The following is a 23,229-nucleotide window of genomic DNA, read 5'->3' as shown; positions in this document are numbered from 1 at the left end:
ATCCGCCCACCTCGGCTTTCCAAAGCGCTGCAATTACAGGCATGAGGCGCTGCGCCCCGCCGGAAACCTGAAAAGAAGTAGTTACTTGTGGTAATAACATTAATCTCAATCCACTAAAATCCAACTTCATTGGTTATTGCCAAATCACTCTCCAAGGTGAGTGTTTATGCCAACATATACGTAACGTAAAAGTATATGAGCTTTTGAAAAAAACAATAAAGGTATTTTCAACTTCATCTTCTTTGGGCAAGAGTTTTTTTGACTAGTAAAGCCATGTTAATAAAGACAGCAAGTTGTGTGGTCTTACATGCTTTCCATTCTCAACTAAACTGTTACATTCTTGTTTCTTCTGTCTTGGGAATTACTTAAGTGTCTTTATGTATTCCAACAAATATACCTGAAATTTTCTCAATTATTAATCTTGTATTTCATCTACAGTAAAAGCTAGGACATGATCTAGTGCCTAACAGCTCTGCTATGGTCTGAATTTTTGTGTTCCTTCTTTCCTCAATTTATACATGGAAATCCTAAACCCCTCAAGGTGATGGTGTCAGAAAATGAGGCCTTTGGAAGGTGATGAGGTCATGAGAGTGGGACCCTGATGAGTGGGATTATTGCCTGTGTAAAATAGGCCAAGGAGAGCTCATTCACCCCTTCCCCTAGGTGAGGACACACAAGAAGGCATCGTCTATGAATCAGAAAGTGGCCCTAACAAGACACAGAATCTGCCAGTACCTTGATCTTGAACTTCTCTGGCTTCAGAACTGTGAGAAATACATTTCTGTGGTTTATGAGCCACCCAGTTTATTGTATTTTTTTGGTAGCCCAAATGAAGTAATAATTTTTAAGTGTTTTGTGTGAAAATTATTTGTTCTTTTAAAGACTATTAGTGTAATCTTACATTACAAACTTATCAGTAAAGTCAGAAAACTTGACATTTCTCAACACAGTATCTCTCTATATTATTTGAGTACCATATTTGTAGGACATTATATTATTTATTTGCGAATATTAAATATTCTTCATGTGTGTCCAAATTGGCAAGAAATATGTGTCTGTAAAATAAATTTAAAAAATGTTTCTATAAAGCAAAATTAAAGACAAAATCCACCTTACTCTTTAATAAATTATACTCCAATACAGCTAAACATATAGATAAGTGTTTTTAAATAATCAGATGGCAATTGGAACTTTAAAATAAGTAGTTATTTGTGGTAATAACATTTATCTCAATCCACTAAAACCTAAATTAAATCACAATAAAGCTTAGCAATATAATTGTGTCAAATTGGGTGGGACACATTCTTTTCTTTCATAAATGAAATTACTGCATACTTACAGTGTGAAATACATCTACTGAACATTTCTGAAAATATTGCATCTTATATTTTCTTTACTCCCATTTTATATATAAAATTTACCATATTTGGGGTTTAAAAACAAAATTTGCATACAAACCAGTAGTTTTTATAATCATAGAACGCTAATGTTTGTGTTTTATTATAATACAACCAAAATATACATTTAACAATTTTTAATTATTTCTTCTATAAGACTACATTTCTTATACAATAGCAAATTTATAAATTCAAAATTGATTGCTAACCACTCACAATGCTAGAATTAAATTACATGATTAACTATGGCATCTGACAGATTTTGCCTTTTTCCAAAAATCATCTGTCTCAAACAGTTCCCATAAATACTTTATACTACAAAATATTTAAATGAGAGGTATAAGTCATGTGTACGATCCTGTCTTTGCACTCCTAATGTATGGAATCTGGGAATCTTAGATTTTATTTGTTTTACCTCATTTGTAAGATGAATTATTTAAAATTGTGATCATTTATGATGATAAAAATACATCTCCTATTAAAAACACTTCAAATATCTTTTTTTTTCTTTTTTTTTGGTTTGTTTCTAAATTATCCATTCCCAATAAGGCTAATCAATTCCAACATGTTTTTGAAGAAAAATATGACATTCTAAAGGGAGGCTATTTCAATTTTGATTTCCCCTTGCATTATATAAATAAATATGAAATATAACATTTAAGTTTAAGAAAATCAGTATTTAATGAATGCACTTTTTATTATTTTGTGGACAGTTGAATGATATCAAGTTGTTCTTGGAAATTTAATTTTGATAATGAAAAGTAAAAAGTGACTACTGATAACTTATTGTTTAGCTGAGTCTGTAAAATTCAGCAGGAACAAAACATACTAGAATAGGAAGAACCAAAATATGAACCAAAAGCGAAATTCAAGAGTAAGACGATTTTGTAGCCAGCATATTGTAAAGAGCATTATTTTAGCCAACAGAATGATGAGACTTTATAAATTTTAATTCTTCCACTACTGTTGTGCCTTTTGCAAATTACTAAATTTCTCTATGACTACTTTTCCATTTCTCAAGTAATTTGGTTGGTTTCCAAAAGTGTTTATTCAATAATTTGGATGTAGTGCTTTGAGCTCTTTGGAAAAAAGGACTCCACATAAATTATTTAGACTATTCATTTCTAAATAAAATCTTCAAATTTACAATAAATTGAATGTAAATGAATGCAGACATGCAGGATTCTATTTAGCAGCATAAATTGCTGAAGTGAAATTCAGAAAATTCAGAAAAGAACACACAAGGCAGTCAAAGACAAAAGTATTAGAGACAAGAAAAAATCAAAAACGTGAGTAAACAGGCATTTTAAGATCCCCTCCATAGAGAATCAATTTCTTAGAATATTTGAAACCATTAATTGTACTTTTCTTTTTCATTATTTTAAGGCAAATTTGATGACATAGTCAGTGGTGAGGAAGTATATAGTGTGTTTGTGGATTTAATATATTCATACTCTCTCTAAATGTCCTATACAACTAAAAAGCTAAGAAAAAAACACAGTTTAGATATTCTTTATCTTTAAAAATACACATAAATATTTGTCCTCTATGTTGTTTTTTATTATGTGAAATTTTATTTTACTAATAATATTTTTAATATATTTTAACTAATTATCATAAATTAAGAGTATTGTATCCAAAGCAGCCAGAATATTAGAGGTGGTCATAAAATAAGTTTCCCAAATTTTGTTTGAATAACTAGGATTACAAAGAAGTAATTAAAAAAATGGTTTGGACATTCAAATTTGGATAGAAATAAAATTTATTTTCATAAGTCAATCCTAACATTTGAGCTTCATGTAATTTTTCCAAAGTCATTCATATTTACTGTCGGACCCACAAATATTTTGAATTTTTTTTTAAATTAAAAATGTTCCCACTTAATTGCTTTGAGCTCGCTATGAGTTCCTGGAACATTTTGTCCAAGCAAATCTATAATTACAAACACTGTTGTTATGCCATTCAATTAGAAGTCTGGTCATGCCACACAGTTCTTCTGAATTACTTTTTAAATGAGTGATTTGTTCTGGTTCACTTTTATTAAAATTATTCCTTAGCTTTTCCTTACAGTGAAACACCTACAAATATTCATCAGTATAATATCAAAAGGGAATACTCAATCTCATATATCAGTTTGACCAGTTTGACTACTTTGAGATAGGTAACCAATGCAAATAAAATAAATATAGCAGAGATAATGCTCTCAACATAAAGCCACAGATCTTGCATTACGTTGTCCTCTAATAACATGGATTTCTCACAGACTTTTCTTTCAAGATATGTAGAATGCATGAGAAATGAGCAATGTCTGTTATTTAGTTTTCTGAAAAGCTGCCTTCCATGTGAGGAAGTGACTAATTTTTCATTTCACACTATAAAGGGTGTGAAAAGGCAAAACCGAAGAAGGGTAAGGGTTCTGTGTTACAAGAAGGAAAGGTGAGTTCTGCTTAAACAGACAGGAAACACACCATACATTGTCAGAGGGAAAGTTAAATTGAAAACATTTGAAAGTACTAACAAAATATGAAAGATGTTTATGTTAATATTGTGAGTTTGGTTCTTTTTACACGTGGCAGGTTTATTTATTGTTAAATTACTAAAACAATAATACTACCATTACAACAGATTAACTCAGCAATGCGAAAAGGTTGCATGAAGAAATAATGTCAAAGAGTTAATTTAACCCTTTCCGTTGTCAAAATTTTACACTTGTTTTGCTATTCAACAAATATATATCCCCATTCCCCAACAATGTCATTTTCTTAATTCTCTTTGTGTTATATATTGTTTTCTCCTATTCACTGAAACATAATCACAAAATCCAATATACAGGAAAGAAAAAAGGCAGTAAAAAGAAATAATATACAGAGAATGATAAATATTTTTGAGAGAAAATATATATTGAAATATCATTGGTTATAAATAAAATATGTCTACCCTTCCTATGATTCTTCAGAAAAATTTATTTTTTCCTCAGACTTTTGCTAGCAGTTTGTTATAATCTAGATTTTTTTTAACAGATGAATTACAAATTGGCAGCTACTTATACTCTAGTGAAAAGAGCTCCATTACATTACTCTCACTTTATTTGTGATTGTTCTTCCTTTTCATGGGGATATGAGTTTTCCCCAAAGACAGAATTTATGGCTGTCTTTCCTTCTGTCTTCTAACAAATCCCATCTGCATGCCTTCCCATCAGGGTGCATTATACATCATTATGTTTTCCTTGTTTTATTAAAATATTTTCCCATATCTTATTAAAATATTTATTAGGCATTCTGTCCCTGTAGAGCTTAGCATATATTCTAAAAACACATAACTAAGCACCAACTTCTCTCTGTGAACCTGTTACTCCTGACTAGTCAATAGAAATCCTGGGGGAAACATTAATGCCCTTCAGTAAATCAATGTTGTAGTACACTAAATTTAACCCCTGTGGCCACAAAGAAATAATGCACCTCTCCAAATTCCTATATCATTCTCCAGGAACAAATGGCTCACTGGGAAAGTTCCTGTTGATAATGGAAGTAGTCTTAATTTGTGTCTGACCTCTAATTCTCTACCACAAGGTAGCTGGTTCTCAATAGGAATGATATATCTGTTCATAAGAACGTAGCACAACTGCATGGTAAATTCCATGCTTAATGGACATTTGAGGGAATAAAGCACCTTATATACTATCAACTTTGGTGCTTACTTAGCTCAATTATTTACATGACAATAAATTCCAAAACTCAAAACATGGAACATTTACAAATGTAAAGCCCCTATTTTTAGGATAATTCTTATACTTTGCTGGTGCAAGATTTGTTCTTGGAAAACCGGTTCAAATGTTTTTTTGCCCTTTCTTATATTCACCACATATTGTCTTAATCAGATTATTGTCTTGTGCCTTAGCAAAACTCCATGAGAAGCATTTATGAATTATTATAAGGGATATACAAAACAGCAGACAGTGTTTTTGTAGGTAAATAATTCTTTTCTTTAAATTAAGTAGAAAACTACGTGGCCACAGGTCTAGGGAGCTCATCCAGGTCTCTGTGATGTCTTCTATTTCTTTTCTTCTTCATTTCCTGCATGTGCTTCCACTTTGGGCCCCCCTTGTTTCGCTGTCTCCGCTTCTCCCTGTGCCACATCTGTTCGCAGTACTGGTCAAGGCTGAAGTTTGGGCTGCTAAGGATTTGGATGTAGTCTTTGTATCTCAACCGTGACTCAGCCAATAGATCCTTGACCTGCCCCTCCTCATGCTCTGCCCTCTGGGTATTTTCCATCTGTTCATTCTCAATGACATTCAAAGTCAGCTTCACTATGGTGTGGATGAAAGTGTGCTCCTGTGCTTTGCAGTAATACATCCCAGAATCCTTCTTCTGCAAACTTCGAATCAGTAGCCCATATTCCGTTTTGATGATTCTTTCATCAGGCTTCAACTGCAGAATTGGAAAAATATAGGTAATAAATTAAAAACAGAGAGAGCGAAGAGCAAATGAAAACAGGCTACATAGTTTTACTTAGAGGAACCTAAAAGACATATTCACTGTCTCTTTGTCTCTGTCATCAAGCGTAATATTGTCAGTCATAGTTTAAAAGGGTAAAAAAATTTAACTAAAGTAATCGCCCCCAAACTCTATCCTTAATTTTTCACATTTGTATCTTAGTAAGTCTAACAATCTTTGGAATACAGTTATTTTTTTCTCCCAATTTACAGATAGACATGAAAAACTGGAAACCATCAAATGACCTTCTTTACAGAGATTTCATACACAAATTACTATACCAAGATCATAAATTAGCACCTGAAATGTGGAGCAAGAATGCAACATTTACAATTATTGTATAGAGAACGAGCTTCAGTACATGCTACTACCTATAATGTAGAATAGAACAATAATTCCAAGTGGAATTTACTATTTTCCAGATATCACCAAATAAGTTATGTGAGTAGCATATGAAAGCTGTAAATGATGACTTCTTTAAAGTCAAACCCAAAGGTATGGGTATAGTCTTTTGGAAGTTAGAGCTGTAATTGAGTAGGACCCTAGTCAGAAGGTTAGCAACATTGAAAGCTGAATTTCCCTCTTTACCGTGGATTGAATTTTCGTACTGTATGTATACGTGATACTTTCAACTGTCATTTGTGGAAATATTTGCCGTGCCTTCGTATACTATGACATGGTAATGTGATTTCAAGTGTGAGAAAGCACAATGAACACAAAGAACTTCCACTGAAATGGGATGCCCTCCAGCCTTTGAAGCAATATTACTAAAAGACAATTCTAACATTAAGCTTGCCTGGCCCATGATATGGTGTGAATAACGAACCTATCTTCAGTAAAACTAGAGGCATGTTTACCCACTAAAGAGCCCTGCTTAATGTGGAGTATTGTTGAGTGGCTCAGCATTAAGTGGAATAACAAAAACAACAACAGCAGCAACAAAGAAGTCTGGAAGATTTCCCAGTTTACACATCTGCCCCTGTATTGTAGACTTTTAGATGATGGAAATCAAGGAAGCATAAAGATGGTTAAATTAAATTTATTCACAGTGGGTGGATTGTACTCTGCATCTTTATGTGAAAATATGTAGGAAAAAAATCTCCCCAATTCTGGAAATATGAGAAAAGGAAAAGAAACATCTCTGGCTACTGGCCCAGTTAACTAACAAGTATATGGCAAGCCACCCTCTGTGCCAGAGAAGTGCAGCTGGCGGGGAACCATTTGAGGCCAAAGGCAGGTCACAGCTCAGATCCCTGGTTAATGAGGCTGAATGGTCTCCAGGCCTGCCTTTGCTCTGCACTGAATCCACACCATCAGAGCTTTGTGTGTTTGTTTCTCTTATGTTGCCCATTTGGTAAGCTGGATGTGGTATTCTTTTTCTTATGGATTTATTCTGAAAGCCCAGACATTTAGAAATGCTATTGTAATACAAACTACCTTTGAATTAATTTACATTCTCAGAAACCATAGGAATCTCATGCCTAAAATAAATGTGATTTGAATTAGGAGAGTTTTAAATGGCCAAACTTAAACAGAAATGACCATGTCAAATTTAATACACTATGTATAATTGTTTTTTTCCCCTTAGATAATCTCACTGTATTTTTTTTTTAATTTAATACATTTTAGGTATCAAAATACTAGCTTCATAACCGAACCTTCTGGTCTCTACTCTGTTTCCTATGACGACTCATTTATCTTCCCCCATTGGTCTCCCATCTATCAAGTTGGTGGTGCAGCATATGGTGTATTTGGGGGATTAAAAGCAAAGCTCTTTGAAGGTTAAAATGTGAAGTATTATTAGCAACATTACATACTACTGCCATGCTGCTTGAGAGGTAATATTTTGAAGCCTTTATTACTGTAATTCTTTTAATAGAAAATGGCCTGAGGTTATTAGCATGACAATCAAAGTGGATATCTCCAGTTCTAGTTCATCTCTAGATTTCCTTTACATAACTGGTACTCTTGCTAATGTTTAAATTACATTTAATGTGGCTTTTAGAGATTGTCACAGCTCTGACTAGGACTTTTGATTGTTCTCTTTAATCTTCTGACAGGAAGAAATTATGACTTGATCTCACACATATTGTGCAACACTTCATCATTGCTTTTGCTATTATCTTTTTGTATCCTGTTTATGTTGTTGTACTTTGAGGTCTGGTCCCCTTCCATCCTTTTCCCTCTAATTCTGTCCCCACAGGACTCAGGATTTCATAAACACCTGGCATTCCATTACGCGGTCATGATCTTTCAACTTTCTTTTCTTCTGTGGAGTGCTGGATTTGTTCTTTGGTTTTTGACCTACAGATATACTTGATTTAATAAATTTTCAGCTTTCTACATCTAACTAATGTCAATTAGACCATTTAACAATTTTTTTCTTGCTGAAATTTCAATAATATGCTTTTAGTAAACTGGCAGCTCTAATAAAAGACATTTTGCATAGATATATTTACAGAGAATGTTTACAATGTAGAGATAAAAATCTGTGACCCAGAAACTAAGTAGTTGATTAACATTTGCCTACTTCACATTCCCTTTCTCTGTAATGCTTTCATTCTTTGCTGAAACAGGATGCATTATGCAGACTGTATCTCAACAGTGAAATGTCAGCACAGTCAATTTAGAAAATTCAGCTCCTCAACAAAGAGATAATGTAATCTCTGGTCATTGATTTAAACTCTTGGAATTTTCTCCACTCTAGAAGTGATAAGTAAAAACTGCTCAACTTTACAAATTAAAACTACGTTTGAGCTGGGGTCGACTATCCATTTGCCTAATGTGAACAAGGATAATATATCTGGCATTATTAAATGTAGATCTCCAGTGAAGGGCAATTCATTTAACATGAGAAGGGTAACATGGAAGGGACAAAGGACATTTAAGTATCAAGCAGCAGGTAAAGGTCAGCGACTTTATCTCTTATAATAGCAGTCTAATGGTAGTTCTTTTACAGATAATTCACCTGTCAGTTCTTCCATAGTAAAAGCACTGCACATGCCTTGGAAGAGGTCAGGGCTTCAAAAATATCCCCTTTCTCTAACAAATAGAAAATATTACTAGTGGGAAATTAGGATTAAAAAATAAAGAAAGCTGCTTGTGTGAGAGAACAAATGTCTGCAAAACTGTGGCAAAAATTTTTCTGTATTTAAAAAATACACTGAAAAGTTTTCTTATTTAATTTGGAAGAAAGGAAAAGGAACTGGAATAGAATCATTTGTATACATGTTTTTAAATTTATCAGAGTTTACTTACATGACACTGTATATGATCCATCTATTAATAAACCACAAAACCAATAATTAATATTTTTAAGCAAACATTAGAAAAAGGAAAACTTGCTAAACCGGATGCTAGAGCAATGAGCTCATTATTAAAAAGAAAAATCAAATATATACATACATAAATAACTACTAGATTAATTTACTATCTTTGGGTACATGTAAATATAATATGTAAAATATAAATGTAAAAATCATAAAATAACTAGAAAAAATATGTAATTTCTGTCTGGGGAAGGAGTCTTTAAGCATAACAGGTGAAATACCACACAGCCATAAATCAACAGATTTGCCTGTATAAAATAAAATATGTAGGAAAGTCAGAAATTGTCAGAAACAAAAAAAAGTAAAATAAAATAAATGTATAAATGTATAACATTAAATTATTAATATATATAATATACAAAGGACTTATTACAATTATTATTAAATAAATATGCCTATATAAAGTAAGCAATGACAGGCAAGACAATTCGCCAAATACAACTGAAGCCAAGAACTAAGGCACATAAGAAGGTCAGTTAGCATCCACTAATATGCAAAGAAGTAGATATTAAGGCAATACAGTTTTCATGTTAAACTAGTAAAGATTTTCTTAAATTGTGAACCATAATTTTGCCTCAGGGATTTATAATAGACACTAATACAGTGATTTTTATGTGAAATTAGCAATATGGTGTTGTTTATCAAAATCCATAAAGATAACAAATGTCTTTAACTTATTTTACTTCTAAGATTTTTTCCTAAGAAAATAGTTAGAAAAGCAGAGAAAGACTCATATAGCAAAGTTCATTATTATTATTTCAAGCAGGAACATGATCTAGTGAGAGAACACCTGGAATACCTATGGATGACTACGGCATCAGGGTGGGATGTGTGGGAGACAGAAAAAGCATGGTATTGACATTAAATGATAATGGAAAATGCTCACAGTGCAGTGGTGAGTGGAAAAAAAAGCTGGAATAGACATCAAAATATTATTTATGCTTATCTACACTTAGTGGCCTCATACTTCTTTTATGTGTTACTATAATTTTAAAATCATTTATATTGCTTTTAGAATAAAAATAAAATAAGATCTACAAGTGGAATAATGCAAATATTTGAATATTTTTAAAATATTATTAACATAAACAGAGAAAATATAGTACAGCCTCGTTTACTTATTCAGATCCCAAAAGTTCAACAGAAGCTTGGGGACTGCCAATTGACTCGCTAGTTACAGCATAAACATCATCAATTTTAAGAATAGTTTTATAAGAAAGTCAGCAGATAACTGACTCATGACCTTCCGTACAGCACCCAACTGTGAAACAGCTCAGTAAGGAAATGTTCTCCTCCTGGCAGAGAATAACCTGGTGACAGCCTCTGTGCCACAGGAGATCACAGTCCCTCCTGCAGGCTGTTTTTGAGTGGAGGAAAGATTCCAAACTGTGACCTTATGGGTAAGAAGCAGAAGGCATCCTGCTGGGAAAAATACTTCAAGTATAATCTGGATATTGCCCTTTTCCTCAGCTCAGGAAGCAGTATTGCATATCTTGGATAATGTGAAAGTCTCTATTTACAAAGATAAATGAAAATACCAGTTGAAATATTACAGTGAAGATACTTTTAAGTAAAATTCAATAAATATTTCTGCTCCATTGAAATTCATGGAGCATGGTACCATTATGAACATATAATATACTTTTAAAAGGTAAATTAAAGTAATGCACGGAATTTTCAAGAAAATGCAAAATGTGAATGCAAACAACCACAGGCAATGTAAGTATCTAGAGCTGAGAGATGAACTCAAGCAGAGGACCACATATTTTTAAAAATCAGATTAAATTTCCCATGAAGAAAAATCCATTTATTAAAGAATTATATTTAACTGAAAAGCAATTATCAAACTTTATTTGCTGTGAAATTCAAAATATTGGTTTGTGACACTTAAGATTAAAACATTGCAACATAATAAAAAAATCTGCAAGTTAAAAAATTTCAGTATCGTTCTTTCAATATTTCCAGTAAATGCCTTGTATTTTGAAATTAAATAATCATTTCTGTATCAAATAATATCTCAATATAAATGTGAAAAATTGAACCCTTAAAATAAATATTCAGTGTAAATCTGAATCTGCCATAGTCTTAGGGCTTATAGAAGTCAGGAATGATGATGTATCTAGTTTTATTGGTGAAATTTGACTTAACAAAACCTGAAGTTATTCTTTTATTTATATATTAAGTATGTAAAGAGTTAACACTTAGAAAAAGTTATTCTTGTAGCTGTTAGATGAAGAGAATGGTGTTAAACTCTTCATGTAACAGTAGAACTATATCTTTAAATCAATTTCTTATGATAAAATTTGATTTTTTTACTTGAACCGCAGCATCTTTGACATTTGGAGTGACATAGTTTTTTACTGTGAGGGACTGTGCATTGTAGAATTTTTAGAATCATCTTTGACCTCTACCCAGTACACACCAGGGGCACCCACTTGGCGACCCACCCACCCAGCTGTGATGTTCAAAGATGTCTCCAGACGTAGCCCAATGTTGGCACTCTGGAAACAAAATGACCGGAGGTTGAGATCCACTGTTCTGTACTAATGTTTGACTTAATTACATGTACTATTTTAAATGTTTATAGACTTGTCAATGAGGCTGATATTTTAGGGAAATTTGATCTACTTATATAAGAGAGAAACTAAGTGCTAGAGAAGTTACGATCTGCTCATGAATTCTCAGGAGTCAAGCCAAAGGTAGAACTAATATTTTCTAAACACATGATTAGTACTCTTTCCTGATCCACATGTAAAATACCCTCATTAATAGGGTATCTGTAATTTACATGCATATTTTACAGTTGTGAGCACCTCTTTATTGAAATTCTACATTCTCATATGCATTTTTTCACTTAATATTATAGTAACTTTTGAATTTATTTTGTTCACTTAGAAAACTGGGGGCTCAGGAGCATTACCAAAGGTTTAAGGACCATGTTTCAACTCAAGATATGTAATTCTGAATCTTGTGTTCTTTCCATTATTCATTACAGTGTCCTTAGTTTAACATGTCTGGATACTTATCTAATTTGCTCATATAATTTGATAAACATAGATATTTCTGGTTTTTTTATTTTAATTTTTATTATTTTAGATGGAGTCTTGATCTGTCGCCCAGGCTGGAGCATGATCTTGGCTCACTGCAAGCTCCGCCTCGTGGGTTCATGCCATTCTCCTGCCTCAGTCTCCCCAGTAGCTGGGACTACAGGCACCCGCCGCCACACCCGGCTAATTTTTTTGTATTTTTATTAGAGACAAGGTTTCACTGAATTAGCCAGGATGGTCTCGATCTCCTAACCTCATAATCTGCCCGCCTCGGCCTCCAAAAGTTCTGGGATTACAGGCATGAGCCACCGCGCCCGACCAGATATTTCTGTTTTAATACAACCTCAACATGCTTCATTTCACGATCTAAATTAAATACAGTGCGAACTAAAATGTAGTCACTGTGCTACTGTGGGAAGAAAAATATGGTGTTCTTGTTATTAGTCAGGGCTTTATTCCTAAATATAGGCAATCTATGAAATATGGAATTTGGAAAAAAATGTAAAAGTCTTTAAAAAATTCAGTCTACTTTTAAATATATTTTATGAAAACATTTGTGTGAAGTTGGCCTATTCTTATCTCAAAGCTATTGTTACTTTTGGTGTTAGTAAGCAAAAACTTTTTTTTTTTATCAAATAATGATAACAGTAGCATACAGCACTAAAAGTTGAACATCTCTCAATCATACACTATTTCCCTCAAAGTGAGTATTCTTTGATGACAACAGCTTACCTCCTCTCGATGCTCATCCCCTGACCTCTGGATATACCATTTAATAGTTGCTTGTTGGGATTTAGGTATACATTCCAGAAAAGTTGAGTTAAATTCAATGCCAAAAATCACCTTTTCATCAGCAGTTTCATGACTAATGCCTAGAAAGCAAACATGGAATAAGAGATTAACCTTGACCTGATTTTAAAAGCAACGGGAAAACAGACTGATTCAGAACAGATGCCATGGGGAAAGAATCATATACATTATTAAAGAGAAAGGAAATTCATGTTATAATATTGTTACCTGAGACAAATATTACACAATAGATGGATTTTTAAAATTTTATCCCTGTATTGTAATTTTTATTCTTTCATCAATATATTAGCTATTTGCACTTGATTTTAAAAAATAATATTCATAATATCTAACTCTATATACTGAGATTTTTTCTTTGAGCTGAATAAATCTTTTGCATCTTTTAGTGCTTTAATACTTTTTTGTTAATATAAAATATAAACAATTTTGTAGATAGTTCTGGAGGAGCAGTTTGCTTTAATTTAAAGGCAATTTCTATCATGAATTGGTCCACAGAGCTGATCAGATAACAGAAAATTTTGATATCAGAAAAGTAAGTTATAGTGATCTACACTTGATAAAATTCTATGATGATGATCATGAGACACATGCACTAATACTCAGTATCTGGGCCTTATCTGTATTAATCTATCATTTTTATGCTTTTTTATACAGAGGGATTTTTTAGCCCAATATACATTTGCTATGAGATAGTTACTGGGATGCTTAAAAGAACAGTGTCTCAGACCCCTTATTCTCGTAAATCAATGCACCATCTGAAATGCATTCCATCTAGAGTAGCCAAAGGCTGTGTCCCTTGTGTGATCTAAGAGCTCTAGCTCAAATTTGATCAAACAAAAAATGACAGCTGCTCAGCTTAGCCCAAATATGCACTATTTCATCATATATTCAGATATCTCAATTTTACAGATTGGCTTACTTAGCACTATAGAACATCAACTAGAGTAAGGTTTAAAAGACCAAGTGAATCCTAAACCTAAGCATACAAATGATCAGCAGTGGCATAAATGCACATATGTTAGTTAGGCTTCTTTTCAAGAAACTTATTTTGAATTTACTTGTGTTTTACCAGCAAGGATTAAGTCAAGCATGCTGACATCATTATGAATTAACCTCATCTAACCTTCAGAATGTGTGGATTCCATTTAAAACCTGTAGTCAATCAACTATCTCCACCAATTCAACAGATTATAGCTGTGATTTTCACAGTTAATAAATTCCTAATGCACAAAAAGATCACTGGTGCCAGTTACGGAAAAGAAAGACATGCACCATCTTATAATAACAGATACAATTTTCCTGAGAAAAGGATTTTGTCAACAAAGTAGGAGAGGATGCAGGTTAATTTTTGGGATATGGGGCAAGGGCTCAGGAGAAATGCCATTAGACTGACTTGACCCAAGAATCGGTCAATTTAGTAAAAGATAAATTGGTGAAATCAACTGGAAAAGTGATAGCGAGCTCATTATCTGAACTCTTTTTTCAAATTAATAAAAATAATGTCTGATATCTCTACATCAGTTTCACTGAAAATGAATTTATTGTTACTTCCAACAACGTTTGTTTCATTTCTGAATTCTAAGTTTTCCACTTTAAAAGTTTTTAAACGTATATAGATGTATGCATATTATATACACATACACACATACACACACACACTATCATGCACAAAGGTTCTGAATCCTTAATTCAAAAATCTGAAATCCAAAATGCTCCAAAATCCAAAACATTTTCAGCACAGACGTGAACCACAAGTGGAAAATTCTACTTGATGGGTTGCAGTCAAAAGGCAGGGACACAACATACAGTTTATGTGTGAATAAGAAGATGATTGCTTATTGGTAACATATAAATTCAGTCAGGAATGGTGGTGATGCCATACAACCACAGATTGTCTGCATTGGTGGCTGAGAAAATAACACCTTTACTTTCTTATGGTACAATGCACACACACTTTGTTTCATGCACAATATTATTTAAAATACTATATAAAATTACCTGAAGGCTATGTGTATCAGGTGTATATGAAATATAAATAAATTTTGTGTGCAGATTTGGATCCCATTCCAAGATATTTCATTATGTATATGCAGATATTCCAAAATCTGATAAAATATGGAATCCAAAAACCTTCTGATCCTAGGCATTTCAGATAAGGAATATTCAATTTGTTTTATTCTATCATGATCTAAATTTTAAATATGTAAAAGTTATATTACAATAGTGTTTGAAATAGTTAAAATAGCTTCTTATGACATGTAAGATAATTGTGGCGTATTTTTTTTTCCTCTAGATTGCAGTCAAAAAAATTTTTTATAGTAAAATGCCTAGAATACCTCTTTATAATAAATATATAGCTTATCATTGAAGTGCAAGATTGATCTGTTTAATGTTGTTGAACTATTTTTCTGCACGTATTGCTGGTTTTATGTCATCGATAACCATGCAGTTTTGCAGCTTTTAACAATAAAAGCAATAAAGAAGAAAAGAAAAATCTTTGCCCATTATTCAAGACTTGACTTCCTAATAAAATCCAGCACACATTTATGATGGATTAGAAACAAGTCAATTAATTTGTAAATATATTTACAGTCTCTACTCTAACTCCCACAATTGATTCTCTGCCTCTAGCGTCTCATATTCCAATCAATTTTTTATACAGGTGTCAATTACTTTTATTTTAAAAAAACAACTTTTCTGAGCAATATGAAATAGCTCCTAACACCTATAAAGTAAACATAAAATTAATAGAATCATATAGACACTTTCACAAACGTTACCCAGTCTATGTGAGGTCTTTCTGATTTTAATTATTGTTTCTTCATTTACTTTATAAAATCTAACTTTCTCCTGAAGGATGGTTCAAATGCTATCCATCTGAATATCCCTCTATTTACTTGTCTATTACACAACTGCTATTGTGTGCCTAACTCACATCATTTTAAGTGCTAGGATAATATGACAGGATTAATATGAAATTCACTGCCCTCTAGAAATTTACATTCTAGTGACATAGACAAAGTAATCAAGTAAATAAATAAAGAAGTAATATCTGCTACAAAACAATAAAGGAGATTAGAAAATACCAAGGGAAAAAAAAAAAGTACTTTAAATGGGATGATCAGGAAAGGTCTCTCGGAATAATTAACATGTAACCATAGGATTAGTTGATGTAAAAAGATGGAGCTAAATAAACATCTGAAAAATGAGTTCCTCAGGTACAGAGGACAATGAACGCAAACATATATAAGGCAGCAGCCCATTGGTGCTTTTAAAAAAGAGAAGGCTACTAAGTGAATCTAGCATCAGTGATGTGAAGGAGGGTCAGAGAATATACTAGAGATCAGGTCAAGAATAATCTTACATGCCAGAGGAAAGCTTTCTGGTTTTTTACCAATTGTTCTAAGAAGCTATTGAAAAAATGTTGAGTAAGGGAGTGACATGCTCTGACTGAAGTTTTTAAAAAGATGACTCTGGCTAGTAAGTGGGGTATACAGCTAAGTGGGGTACAGATAGAAGTGGCACAAGTGTGGAGGCAGAAAGACCAGTGAAGCTGCTACTGAAGACTACTGTGGCCTCAGTCAGGCTGGCGTTTGTGGGTGTGATGAGGAGTAGGAAAGCTTGGCCACGGGCCAGAAGGACTAACTGAGAGGTTGGTGATAGGATGGGAAGGAAAGAAAATAATATAAAAGTGACTCCTAGCTGCTTTTTGACATAAGTAGCTGGGTGAATGGTGTGCAATTTGTTAATATAGGAAAGTCTGCAGAACAAATAGGTCTTGAAGAAGATAACAAGAATTCTTTCTCAGACATAAGTTTCAGATGCTAATTAGACCTTCAAGTGGAGCTCTTTAGTAGGCATACAAGTGTCTGTGTCTGGCATGTAAGGGTGAGTTCAGAATTGGACTATGAATTTGGGAGGGAAATAGCCTCTGACAGTGTTGAAATAGACAGTATTACAGAATGAGTAGACAGAGAATGCGAAAGTGGCTCGGGACACTCCAATATTTAAAAGGTGGGACAAAAAAGGAAGTTAAGGACACTTAGAAGGCACAGTTTGCAAAGTAAGAGATAAACCAGAAGGATATGGTACAAAGGCACATATGTATGCTGGAACATCATTTCTCTGAAAACACAACAAAACAACAAAAAACTAATTTGTAGTGCTTGCTGATTTTGCTGGTGTAAATACTTCCAACATGTCTGATTCAAGCTTTCAGTGGTTTAAAATCAGCTCACAAAATTTCAAAATTTTAAGGAACCAACTTATATGAGGCCAGATGAACCGGCTCCAGCACACAAATGCATGGAAGCCAAAAGAAAGTATTTCAAAAAGGAGGGAGTTACAGCTTAAGTAAAAATGAGAACCGAAAATTGGTCATTGATTTGGCAAGGAGGAAATTGCCGGTGACCTTGACAAGAATGGATTGGATAGAGTGATGATCATGATGATTAGAAAAGACTGTGTGCAGTGGGTTATAGCATGAATAGGATATGGTAAACTGAAGACAAAAATTGTGAGTGCCTTAGGCAGCAACTATGTTTTGTGTGAGTTTCTTTATAACATTTATCATTGACATAGCATTTATTTTCCTTGTTTTGGTATTTATTGTCTGCTCTCTCCCCTAACACACTCTTGAATATAAGTATCGTGAATGTACAGATTCCGTTGTTGTTTTCTTTGTTGTTCATTGCTGTATCCTCAATACCTATAATCATCCCTGATACATTTCATATGCATGTGTAGAGAATTGCATATGTATCGCACAGTAATGATTGGTAACTAAACCAATGGACATCACAATGAATCACCTACACATTAGAACAAGAACCCAAGCATACTAATCTGGATGAAGGCTTATTTTTCAGAAGAATTAAGTTATAAGTTAAAAATAACTGTTTTGTTTTTAAATCAAGAAAACACTACCAGACCACCAGTTATAGATTATGAAATCTGGGTTACTTACATCACTGGTGGGGTGGTCAGTAACATTGTGATGAATGTGCACTTCTTCTACCAGGTTGTGTGTGTGTGTGTGTGTTTGGTGTGTATGTGTATATATTTTCTATCTTAAGGTAGAGCCTGAGAGTGGAGAGTAACTGAAGTTCTGAAATACACACTTTTATCAATTTTTTTTTTCTCTGTTTTCAGAATCACTCATCAGGCCTCCTCTCTATTCCCCCACACTTGCCTTCTCCTTCAGGCTTTCAAGATCTTCTATTCTATGATTCATTTTTCTAAACAATACAGCCTCTCTTTCACTAAACTCCCCTATCACTAATTGTGCCTTATGACATTTCCCCAAAGATTCATAAGCTCTCTAAGGAGTTTCTTAGTCACATAGTATACCCAGGACAATTACATGCATATGGAAGTTGCTTAATAAATATTTATTGATTAAGTGAATATATGATTTGATAGGTGAATATAAATAAAGTATAGGCTACCTAAAAACTTTTTTCAAATAAGACTTCTGGGAGGTCTAGTTGAGTTTACTCTAAATGTGCAAATGTTTTCTGTTATATCCTGTTTTACCTCTAATAGCAGTTTTCAAACTTTATAAGGATGGATATGGTAGTAAAAAGAAACAAAGGCTACAGTTTAGGAATTTTAAAAGACATATGAAACAAATAATGATATAACAAAGGATTATTCAATTAGGCACGTAGACAGGGGTTGATTTATACAATTTCCTGTTGCTCTTCCAGAACACGTGCATTACACAAAATGGAGATATTCCCATATAATAGATGGTTTAAGTCATATAATAAAAGTACATAAAAGAATGGGCTTAGCATTTTAAATCAGAGAAAAAGCATATCACAGCTGTACTTACTGTCTTCGATGTCCCAGCACTGGGTGATCGGGTCACCATATTTTACGTCTTGGCGTCTAGCTCTTCTACGGAAAGGGGATTACACTGATTAGAACCTCAAGCATGATTACCATCATATAGAAAGGCTACATCTAATACTAACAACAGTAGCAGATGCAGCACTATGCTTGTCTTACAGCTCAACTTAAATGCAAGTCAATATTCCAATCAATCTAACATTGATTTAAAAAACTACTGGTAATGAGGTCCTAATAGAAGAAATCCTGTTCAGACAATGAGATGACATGAATTTTATTTAACTATGCTTCTTTTTCTCTGATTTTTTCACAAAGTATTCAACAAAAAAGGTTAAATAAAAATACAATCCTGGTTTTATATAATTAAAATGAGGATAGCTACTCTTGTTTTTTTTTTTTTTTTTTTGAGACGGAGTTTAGCTTTTGTTGCCCAGGCTGGAGTGCAATAGTGCGATCTCGGCTCACTGCAACCTCCGCCTCCCAGGTTCAACCGATTCTCCTGCCTCAGTCTCCCTAGTAGCTGGGATTACAGGCATGTGTCTCACCACGGCTGGCTATTTTTTTTTTTTTTTTTTTTAGTAGAGCCGGGGTTTCTCCATGTTGGTCAGACTAGTCTCGAACTCCCAGCCTCAGGTGATCTGCCCGCCTTGGCCTCCCAAAGTGCTGGGATTACAGGCATGAGCCACTGCGCCCGGCCAGCTACTCTCTTTAGGAACTCTCTTTTTAGTCAGTCATTGAGAAACAATAATATATAAAAGAGTTCAGTCAGTGGATAGGAACATATACACAAATACAAAACACCTTGTCATGTAAAGATTCATTATTGCATAGATTTTATTAAGCAACAAACTAAATACTGTAACTTGAAATAGAATTATAAGTTCAATATGGTATAAAAGACTACCTGTTATTTCTATCTGCTGATGAGTAGCTCAAATTGTTTTTCTGGTAGTTATGATAATAATAATATTAAACAATGGCTTTTGTATTACATCACACATTTTCCTTAAAATAAAGTAGTAACTATTTTATAAAAAAGAAGAAAAAAAACCAACAACCCTGCTACATCTAAGCAAGTCTTACACTCTTACAGCATATTTTCATTTGCTTTGGCTATTTTATTTTGTCACTTCAGAGATCAGAAAAGTACCAATAAATGTTCTGTGATATCTAGAGTGTTCCTTGAGGGTGATGCTGAACAGATGACAACAGATGACAAGATTCATCCATTATACACATCTTTTGGCTCACATGACATTATGTTAGGTAAGGGAAAACATCACAGTGGCATGTCTGAAAGATCAGAGATACAGTCTTGGGAAATACAAGAAGAAAAAATTATGATGGTGTAAGGTACAAAAGGTCAAGAATGTTTTTAAATCTTGGCTTCTTAAGGAACAGGGTCAATTCATCAAACTGAAGGTTTATTAGCAACTAATGAGCATTCTTGTTTTTCAGCTTTCCAAGAAAGCATTCCCCAAAGACTATAATGAGTATGTTCTTGGCCAAAAACTATAACAAAATGTGGGTGACTTTTAACTTGTAATTTCTAATAATCATATGTACCCATTTCAATTTAATTCATGGATTTCAGGGAATATAAAATGTTTTCTAATTTTAAGTAATATTTGTTATTGCACTATACAGTCAATCCGTAATTTCTTAGACATCAGAATTTGAGAAATCCATAAAATTCCAAAAAGAAAAAAGTATACATGTGGTAATGAGACTAACATGTGCCTGTTAGTTTAAAAACAGACCTAAAAATACATTTGCTGATATTTCACCTAGAGGAAAATATACTTTGAATACTTTAGAAAATAATGTTACTATAATTGACATTTTAAACTAATTAACATAATATATTTAGCGAGTGTCAAGCATATCAATGGACATTCAGATTGTTTGCAGTTATTTTGCTATAAAAATAATGCTGAAATAAACATTCTTGAACATAGAACTTTGTGGCACTTTTGCACATGTGTATATAGAACAAATTCCTAGCTTGGAATTGTTGGCTCAAAGTAGCACTATTTCTAAGAACACATAAAGCAATGAACTACAAACAGCAAGGAAAATGTTTGTTGTTTATTTTTTTTTATTTTTATTTTTTTTTGAGACGGAGTCTCGCTCTGTCGCCCGGGCTGGAGTGCAGTGGCCGGATCTCAGCTCACTGCAAGCTTATGTTTGTTGTTTAATTATATGAGTGGCAGAAATTGACCAAGTTATAATTATTAGAGTAAAACTAAAATTATACCAAGTCACTGGGCTGCACTGTGGGTTTTATACAATCTGTGCTTGTACCATCATATATATTTATATATTATTTGCAAAACAGTAGGCATCAGTATTTGCATATTTAGAAATAAGAAATAAGGAAGGAACAATTATAAAAAAGCCAAAATAGTGAATAAACAATTTATTAAAATTGTTTGAAGTTTCATATTTCAGAATTTCAGAGCGTCTGTTTTACCCTCCTTCAAAATTAAATTTTATGTAAAAATATAAAACAACATTTTGATTTCAATATTCCTTCTATAGGCCATGTTTAGTATATATTTTCTCTTTAACTTAAACTATAAGACAAGGCCTTAATGTGAGATATTCATCTTGTAGAAAGGGAGGCTTTATACTAACTCAATGTGCCTCTTACCTTTTAGAAGTAGGAGCATATCGAGAGCATGCATTTCCATCCCAGGCACAGTAGGGGTCTCTGGCAAGACAACAGTCTGCACAAGCTTTCCCATAAGTGTCGCATCTGTGCAAGGAGAGCTGAACTAATCCATCTCGGGAACCAATGTACAATTGTTGCTGCAAATTGGGTAAAACAAATGAATTAGAAGCATCTTTCAGACTAGTCTTAAGAATTTTCTTTTCTTGAATAACACATAATACATATAAATCTGTTTCTCTGGGTGTCCTGCCCATTGTAAACACTTGTACAGAAACATAATGAGGAGTAAAATAAGTCAATCATTTCTATTCTGGTTGGATGGTAGTTTGAAGATTTTGATGCTGAAATAGCATTCTACAAGCTTGGCAGTAATTTCAGAAGGTCAAAAACCAGCTGCTAGACAGGAATTAAGATGTCAAATTCTTTCTCAATACTAGAAAATGTACTTTGAGAGATTATGTCCAGCACAGATGCTATAGGCAAAGCTCACGGTCTTCCCAAGACTTCCCATGACTCCTTATATAAGAGATGACTGAAAATAAATGTATAAACCATTCCCCTGGTTTCAATTAACCATTTCATTTGTTTCATTTGTTATTGAAGTACTGATCCTTGAAAGAACATGAGTTATTAGTGGGAGAGAAAGTATTTATTATCATTCTGAAAGAAAGTATTAAACAGGCTTGAGGGATGCCATATCACAAATGCAAGGCTGCATGATACTGAAAAACCCAGCAAATAAGATCACATTTTCAATATGAGTCCTGAAAGTAATGAATTACTTTCCTTATACATTCTTTTGAGTATCTGTGGTAGTAGTGGTGGAGGAGGAGGGGTGATAAAAGTGAATAAGCCACAATCTGTGCCAAAGAACTCATGGTCCATTCTAGTGGACCATTTCAAGAGTTAAAGGAGGGAAATCCATGTATAAATAGGTATTGGCATAATATCATAGTACTCAACTTACAGAAATAGGTCTTACACCTCTAGCATCCATTAAACTGTCAATTAAGACTTCCTAGTTGCTAAATGCAATGAACACTGTTTAGTATTTGTTTTACTGAAATTCTCTATACTGTTTGACACTAATGACTATATATTCCTTGAAACTTTCTCCACTTTCTATTCTCCCACTTTATTTCAGATTAAGACATTTGTCTCGTTTGTGATTTCGTTTTTTGCATTAAATGTTGGGTTTCCCTCTTTTCACTTCTTATTTACCTTTTATATTGTACAAAAGATTTAGACATATCTTGAAAACAACATAAATATGAACATAATAACCCCCCTAAATCTATTCCTCCTGCCCTACCTTGGAGAGCAGCACCCTCATCCACCAAGTCAAGAAATCTGGGAGTTGTCTTTGAATCTTCTTTCTCTCACATTCAATCTGTCATCACTTCATTTCCATTCTCTCATACAGAATTTTCTAATCTATTTCGTCTCCTCCCTCTCTAACGCCACTGACTTTGTTTCAGTCCTTATCACTTCTTTCCTGGATTACTTGTAAGTGTCCTATTTCTGCTGCTTTTGATTTTGTTTTCCAACAACCCCCACCTCTACCCCAGTACCCAATCTATCTTCCACATTGCCGCACCAGACTGATTTTTCTAAAAAGAAAATCTT

The 23,229-nt window shown here is 33.4% G+C and overlaps 1 protein-coding gene across 1 annotated transcript in view; it reads right to left on the bottom strand.

Annotated features, from left to right (window-relative positions):
* Nucleotides 1-1,109: 1,109 nt before the first annotated feature.
* The window catches only part of SEMA3D (sema domain, immunoglobulin domain (Ig), short basic domain, secreted, (semaphorin) 3D), a 201,857-nt gene continuing 179,737 nt past the window's right edge, over nt 1,110-23,229 (bottom strand). Inside the window, exons 16-19 of the mRNA XM_011927680.1 lie at nt 21,583-21,740; nt 18,913-18,977; nt 12,999-13,138; nt 1,110-5,824 (exon numbers count right to left, since the gene is read on the bottom strand). Of these exons, the coding sequence (XP_011783070.1) occupies nt 5,399-5,824; nt 12,999-13,138; nt 18,913-18,977; nt 21,583-21,740 (789 nt within the window). The 3' untranslated portion in view covers nt 1,110-5,398. The remainder of the gene's footprint in view (nt 5,825-12,998; nt 13,139-18,912; nt 18,978-21,582; nt 21,741-23,229) is intronic.

The sequence above is a fragment of the Colobus angolensis genome, unplaced genomic scaffold, assembly GCF_000951035.1.
Source record: "Colobus angolensis palliatus isolate OR3802 unplaced genomic scaffold, Cang.pa_1.0 Scaffold74, whole genome shotgun sequence".
Lineage (NCBI taxonomy): Eukaryota > Metazoa > Chordata > Mammalia > Primates > Cercopithecidae > Colobus > Colobus angolensis.
The sequence above is the reverse complement of the archived record's forward strand: the minus strand, read 5'-3'. Positions and strand labels throughout refer to the sequence as shown.